Raw genomic sequence first — 7,769 nt, 5'->3', positions numbered from 1 at the left:
TTGATTCGGTTCAGTTTTTATTTAAAAAATCAACCAAATTGATTTTTTTTAATTCAGAACCGAAATCAAACTAAAACCAATTCAAACCGACCATTTTTATTTTAGTTTGGTTCGGTTAATTGAGGAAAAAAATTGAAAAAACTGATGCTATCAAGTTATGTTTCATGTGAAGGGCAAGATGCCAACAAATGGAGAAAATGGATGATGAATTGATTGATCTAAATAGCAAGGGTTTTAGCCGTGTGCAAACTGCAAAATAATAATCTAAATGATAAGAGGACCAACTCATAAAAAATCCAAAACAACCTTGAAAAATCTATGAAACTGAGATTGTCTCTAATTAATTCAGATAGCAAAAATGAGGGCAAAATATCCCTAATTCACATCCTTTGATGATGGTCGTATTACCATGCGCAAGAGCAAAAAACATTTTCTACTGTCTCTAAAAGGCTTTTATGCAAAAACATATAGCAAAAAACGTTTTCTATCTCTTCATCTTTTGTTTATAAATAATAATGATGAAATATATAGTATGAAAGAGGGAAAGATAAAAATTTGAGGTTAAACATTTTTTATTCCTTCATCTTATGTTTATAAAGGCTTGAGTTTTGAATTTTTTGATCTAAAGAATCAAAGAATGATGAGAGAATTAGAGAAGGAGAGTGGTGATAGAGGGACAATTTGAAAGATATTTGGGAGAGAGGGGGCGACGGAGAGCTGAAGGATTGTGAAATTTAGTTTTAGGTTTCCTTTTATAGTGGGTTTAAATGTTGGTTAAACCAGTTTGGTTCGGTTCGGTTCGGTTCAATCGGTTTAATATTTCAAAAACTGAAATCGAACCGAACCGATTTTTTTCTTAGGCTTTTTAATCGGTTTATTCGGTTTTTTTTCTTAATTCAGTTTTTTCTGTTAAATTCTTTCCGGTTTTTTCGGTTTAATCAGTTTTTCGGTTTTTTTGCTCACCCTTAAACGAAATCTACCAAAATTGAAACTTTTGAACCATGAGGGGGTGTAGCTCAACTGAGCAGGTGCTGAGTTTGCTTCCTAGAGGTCACTAGTTTGAGTCTCACAAATCTCAGGGCCACTGGAGACTTACATGGTCGTTAACTTCAGGGCCCGTGAGATTAGTTGAAGTGTGCGTAAGCTGACCTGGACACCCACAGTAATAAAAAAAATTAGGATTTCTAATACTTATAAGTATCAAATTTCTACCAAATGAGCCAATTGGTCCAGATATAAAAATATATTAAGAAGTCACAATATCGAATACGTAACACCTTTCCTCGTCCCATTATATCTAAAAAAAATTAATAATAATACTCAATCAGCAAATATCTTCTGAACTGATTTTCCAATTATTTTTTCAATTTATTCCTAAAAAATAGAATCGACAAAAAAACTTATAAAATAGAGAGAGAAACCCTAACTCGTTTTCATCATCTCTTGACAACTTCATATTCTAAGTTTGCAAGTCATAAAAGAAAAGGCAAATCAAAGAAAGTTCTATAAACTCATACAATAAATCTAAATTAAAAATCCTAATTAAATATATCTCTCGAAACTCCAATTCTAAAAATTTTCAATTCTAGAAAAACCAACCAAAAAACACTCCATCTTTTGCTCCTCGTGCTTATGCTGCTGCTGCTGCTTGTGCTCCTATTACTGCTCGTTCTTGTACTGCTGCTATTGTTGGTGATTGTGGTGGTGGGTGGCGGTGGCGGCAGCAGCGGTTGTGGTGCTGCTACTGGTGGCTGAATTTGTTTCAATAAATTAAATGGTTTTTACAGGTATAATTTGCCAGAATATTTTGGATTTATTTTTCTAAAAATGATATTTTATGTATTTCAAATATTGTTGATAATAATGTTATATTAAAAAATTGAATATTTCTTTTTACATTTCTTTTTATCATTATTAATAAAGACATAAAGAGCCATTAAAAAGATATTATGTGCCTGGTTTTTTTTTTTTTTTGTTAATTTCCTAACAGCACAAGCCTATTCCAAAAATCATAATGTTTAGGATAGAAAATCAGGATTTTTTTTGTTCAGAAGTTAAGTTCAAGGGTTTTTTTATTACAATTTGGCCCTTTTCTTTCTTGAAAAGGAATTGTCCATTCTATTAAGAAACAAAATGCGTGGTGATGTTTTAAAACCCATCTTCGCAACCAAACACATAGAAATTCTAATGCCAAATCAAAGGAAAGCTCAAAATACCAATGAATGCACATAAATTTTGTTCTTACCTGGCTACTTGTAGAGAGTCCAACATCATAAACCATGGTGAGATCAGTCTTGAAAAGTCCAAATGATCGCTCAGAACCAGGTCCAGGTTTCAAGTCTTCGTCATAAAGAGCAAAGAGGTATGTATCCACTGATTTTCCTGGCATGAGTGGAGTGCCCACCATCGATCGAAGATGTGCAATCAAATTGCCATTGTAAGCCTTGGCATTCTCAATGCTTGGCCCTACTTCGTTGTCATCTCCTTTATATGGCCATCCAGTCTCAGCCACCACAATCTCAACATTCTTAAATCCCATAGAATTCAGTGCAGAATAAACTGCATCCACCTGCAATTGATTAAACCACTTGTCAGTAGCATTTTTATTAGATCATCTATTGATACAAAATTTTCGCACTTGCAATTTTATTTACTCTCACCTGAGCATCGAACATGTTCATGTACTTGATCTTAGTGTTTCCATCCATTCGTCCTGCATTCGGTTGAAAAAGGCAAAAAGCAAGAGTCTCAGGCCTTGGATCGCTTCTGTAAGCAAAGTAAGGGTAGGGATTGATTGCGAAAGGCGAACCATTCGCACTATTAAACTCCAACAAGCCCTTCATCAGATCCCCATAACTTGGATCAAAGCTTCCAGAAGAAGGTGGCTCAGACTGCTTGAGCACTCCCATCGGATGAACTGTGGAGACCTTAATTTTACCCCCGAGCGATGCATCATTTAGAGCATTCTGTACATTTTGCATTGCTGGTAAGAGCTTGTTCATGAGATTCTGGTCATTGGAAGTCATGACCTCGTTGCCAACAGTGATGAGGATGATATTGCTAGCTGGATAGAAGGGAAGCACGTTTGTGTTGATCCAGCTCTTGGCAAAATTGGGATCAGAGGCCAGTCCTTGAATGTCACCATTTGCAGTGCCGACAACAATTCTAATTCCGGTGTTGGCTAAGGCTTTGATTATAGCGGGGTCCGATCCATATAATCGAACCTTTTGGATTGATGTGGATTGAAGAAGCTTTGCGGTGGATGGTGGTGGTGGAAGGTTGGCCGCAAGTTGGCCATAGTTTATACCGATGAATGATTGCGAGTCTGCACAAAAAGCAGCAAAATTTAAAGCAGATGATCAAACATCAATTTTTAAACGACAAAACAGAACACCAACATATTTTTTGTTTTCATAGACTGAAATGAAGACAGCTCAGTTAAGGTAAATTCTTTAGAAATGGAAGGAGGTAATTAAAATAGAAAGAGACGCAAACTTACTAGCGATTTTTACAGTCTGTAAGAAGGAAAGGAGTAGGAAAGCAACAGTAGAAGGAAGCACCACCATGGCTAAGGAGGAGCGGTTTCTATTCTGAATTTTTTGAAACTGGAGTGGGCATTAAATATAGAATATGCTACAAGTCGAGGGCAGAAGCGTAAAGATGACTTCGGGTGGTGAAACCTCTAATAAGGGGACTTCATATTTGTAACCAATACGTAGGTGTCAGATTATCCAGCATATTCTTTAAAAAAACAATTAGAAGATTTTTAAAAAAATTGGTCGTTGGATATTTTTTTACATTTTAGAAACCAACAAAATTCAACCAAGAAATCAAACTCAAAAAACCAAAACTATATTTAACGAAACTGAACAAATTATTTTTTATCTCAAGAATATCAAACCCTTGATAAAAAAAAACATCTAAGTTTTTTTTTTTATTAATCTATTTAAATAAGATTGAATAAATCAATTTTTTTATTTAGTTTAATTTAAAAATTATTTTAGTTAATTTTTTTAATCAAAATCAAACTGAATGAACCCATACTTACGTTAAGAAAAAAATTGGATGTTAGATATTCGCATGTGAAGAAGCTACTTTATTATACTTAATTATCTAGGTACCGCCCTGTTAAATTCCAATCTTTTATATATATATATATATATATATATATATATATATATATATATATATAAAACTAATTCTTTAAAGGTGTTTTACTAGGGCGCTTGATACCATGTTTCTCCTCACAAAGCACACAAATTTCAATAATGCTTTTTTAGTCATTGAAGTTTTTATTTATTTCATGTGATTTTTTTAAGTTGATGATCTCTTATATTTATATATATTCTTGGCAATTAAAAGTTTTGATAAGGTTTCTGAACTTATCCAATGTTGAGTAATGGGATAAAATTTAAATTTATTGCATAAAGACATAATTAAAAGAAATAAAAAGACCAATTATAAAAACAAAAAGCATGACTTTTGTCCGCATATCCTCCATAGACTTATCTTTTGGTCCTTTTAGTTTTAGCATTTTATAATTTGGTTCAAAACTTTATTTTATTTATGTTTTATTCCTAGTCTTAAAGGAGAGATAAAGTTATTGAAAAACAAGGAATGAGAAAGAAAGTGGTAAGTTGACTATATTCTAGCAACAATGATTCCATTGATGAGAGAATTTTCATCGAGATATTTCTTACTTGTCCTCTTGTTGAAAAAAAATAGATCGAGGCTTGCGATCTATTTTAAATTTGGTGATTTCTTTCTTTTTTTTTAATTAAAAATTGATTTGAGGTTATATATGAGTTTATTTTCTGGGTGTTTTCTTGTGGAAAAAATGATTAAAAATAGTTTTTTTTCTGGTCCAAATGGGTCAGGCTTGGATTTGTTTTGAACTGAGGTGATTTGTCAGTTATTTTGGGCAATTAAGAGTTGGTTTGAGGTTAGATATGAGTTTAATGAGATTTGTGGAGTCTTTTGTAGGTTTTTTTGGTAAAAAAAGAATTAACAAGTTATTTTGATCTAAATGAGTTGAGGTCGACTTTTTGGCCACCTAATATTGCTAGAGTAACATTAATAGATGCGTCGTCCTCCACTTCGCGCGTGCTTGGCTTTTTTTTTTTCTCTTTTTTTTTATATTTTTCCTTCGGTTTTAAATTGAATTTCATTAAAATCAATTAATTAAAAATATATCTGAAATATTATTTTTATTAAATACCATTTAACTTTTACTTTATTTTCCAATAAGATTGTAGCATTTTTTTTATAATATTAGCAAATGCTATTTTGTACAACCTTTTTGTAATGTTTTATTTGTGTTTTTTTTTTAAAAATTTATTCTATTACTTTTATGTGCTTCTCTGTTTTTATTATCAAATAATTAAATAAATAATAAATTTCACAAAATAAAATTATTATGTCTAATCGAGCTCATGACCTAGGTGATAGGTTTGGTGGGTTGACCCAGGTCAATCCAAAATATTGTTGTCTCTATATTAAAAAAAAAGAATTTAAAACGACATTTTCTTAATTTGTTTTAAGTCAATCCGAGTCGACCAGATCAAATAGGTCACATCAAGTCAACTTCAACCCACTTTAATTTGAAACCGGGTTGGGTAATGGCTCTGCACAATGAGTCTTTGATGTCAATTAAAATTTATTAAAATAAATTAATTCAATATATATTTGGGATATTATTTTATAAAATACCATTACATTTTTTTTTTGTTTTTGAATGATATTATAACATTTGTTTTATAATATAGTAAGCACTCTTTTTGTACCACCCTTCATGAATTGTCTTTTTTATATACTTAAATTTTATTTGATTGTTTTCATATGCATCTCTATTTTTATTACTTCATAATTAAATAAAACATAGATTAAAAAAAGTTATTAAACCTAACTGGATCTGTGACCCGAATCACGATTAACTTAGGTTAACACAGTTAACTTCGTTTAACGCATGTTGATTCAAAACATCTTCTAAATGTTTTTTTTTCAAAAAAAATAAACAAAGTTGTCTTGAGTTTTTTAAGTCAAATCGTGTATTTAACCGGGTTGTGTTTGGACCTATCATATCAACTAGGTCATTTCATGTCAACTTCAACTTGATTTAATTTGAAATTCAGATCAAGTAAGGAATCATATATAAGGGTCTCTAGATTGGCCTGCTGAGCTACACTAGATTTGATAAATTAAACAAAATGTCCCCTGAATCAAAGCACAATTTATGTATCATTCTTTATATATATATATATATATATATATATATATATATATATATATATATGAATGCATTTACGTTTAAATTATCAAAACTTTAATTTTTTTTAATTTAAACTTGCTTTTATGATTATAATGAGGTGTTGTAAAAAAATATTATTGTAATAAAATGCTAAAATAAATGGAGCGTGTTAATAAGATAAAGATGTTTTAATTACAATGATGTTTTTTATCCTTCTTTCAAATCTTCCATTTTTTATATTTATTCTATTTTTTTTATTAAATAAAGAATATAGAACAAAAGATATATATATATATATATACACACACACACATTAAATGTTAAAAGAAATGGAAAAAAATTGTTTCAATAGAATTAAAATTATTACTCTCTTAAGAGCAATGTTGACATATAATTAAATAAAAAAATATTAATGGCTCTCCATGACCCGAGCTCATATCTTTTAATTTGCATCTATTTCTTAGTTTCTTGATTATTGTTAACAACGTTTTTATTATTTATTGGTATATATAATTATCAATTATTTTATTAGACATACATGTCAAATTTTAAGTTCATAATTAAAAAAGATTATGTAAAAAAAACTAAAAAACTTTAATAGTGTGATTTTTATGTTTGAAATTATTTTTATTTTTATTTACAATGAAGCTTGGCTAAGTTCACTAGTTATTACAAAATAAACTAAAAGGTATGGCCATTTCATTGTTCATCATTTACTATGCATTGTCTCTCTTTCCTCTGAACTGGAACAATTCACTTTCTCTATATTTTTATTTTGATCCTTAAACTGTTTTTTCCTAAATTATATTATTTTGAGCTCAAATTAAAACCTAACTAATTCTTATTTTTAAGAAATAATGAAATTGAAAGATAGAAGACGAACATGAAAAAGATAGGGAATATAGATGGTGATTTCAAAGTTTCAAACTTTGAACAAAAAGTTTTAGTTTGGTCACCCCTATTTTTAGTTCATAAAAATTCAGTTTCTTTAGTTATTTAAAATTCAATTTTCATATATTTGTTTTATTCTTTTTTATTTTTCAGTCCTTGGTTTGTGAGAAAAGAGAAAGAGTCGCTATATTTTAATGTAGAGAGAGAAAGTTGTTGTTTACACTGTTTCTAACAACAAAAATGGTTGATCTTGGTGTCAATGACTTTTATTTGATGAGAGAAGTTTAATTGTGGTTGTTTAGAACCTCAATATTTTTTTAAAAATAAGATAGAAGTCAAAGAATTTTTTTTTACCTAGTTCTATTGTTTTTTTAGACCTTTTTTGGGTTTCTAGGTTGATAAATTGATTTCTACATGTTTTAAGGGTGTTTACAAGGTATTTTTTTTAGGTTAAAATGGGTTGAAATATGAGTTTTTAGATCAAAAAATACTTTACCCTAATTTCTTAGCTAGTATAGTAGCCGAAATTTGAGGGTCATTTAATTATTTTTTTTTTAAAAGGGGTTGAATGACAAGTGATTTGCCCCTTAAAAAGATATATATAAAAATAAAATCAGGTCTAGGTGTGCGC

At 29.9% G+C, this 7,769-nt stretch overlaps 1 protein-coding gene across 1 annotated transcript; it reads right to left on the bottom strand.

The window, feature by feature from the left end:
* Positions 1 to 1,334: 1,334 nt before the first annotated feature.
* LOC133681358 (glucan endo-1,3-beta-glucosidase 7-like) lies at positions 1,335 to 3,583 on the bottom strand. The gene is made up of 4 exons (XM_062104392.1): positions 3,500 to 3,583; positions 2,661 to 3,325; positions 2,246 to 2,569; positions 1,335 to 1,751 (listed from the first exon to the last, which is right to left on the bottom strand). The coding sequence occupies exons 1-4, from the start codon at positions 3,564 to 3,566 to the stop codon at positions 1,539 to 1,541; spliced, it is 1,269 nt and encodes a 422-aa protein (XP_061960376.1). The 5' UTR covers positions 3,567 to 3,583; the 3' UTR covers positions 1,335 to 1,538.
* Between the last annotated feature and the right edge of the window lie 4,186 nt (positions 3,584 to 7,769).

This window comes from Populus nigra, chromosome 2 (assembly GCF_951802175.1).
Source record: "Populus nigra chromosome 2, ddPopNigr1.1, whole genome shotgun sequence".
NCBI classification, from domain to species: Eukaryota; Viridiplantae; Streptophyta; class Magnoliopsida; order Malpighiales; family Salicaceae; genus Populus; species Populus nigra.
The sequence above is the reverse complement of the archived record's forward strand: the minus strand, read 5'-3'. Positions and strand labels throughout refer to the sequence as shown.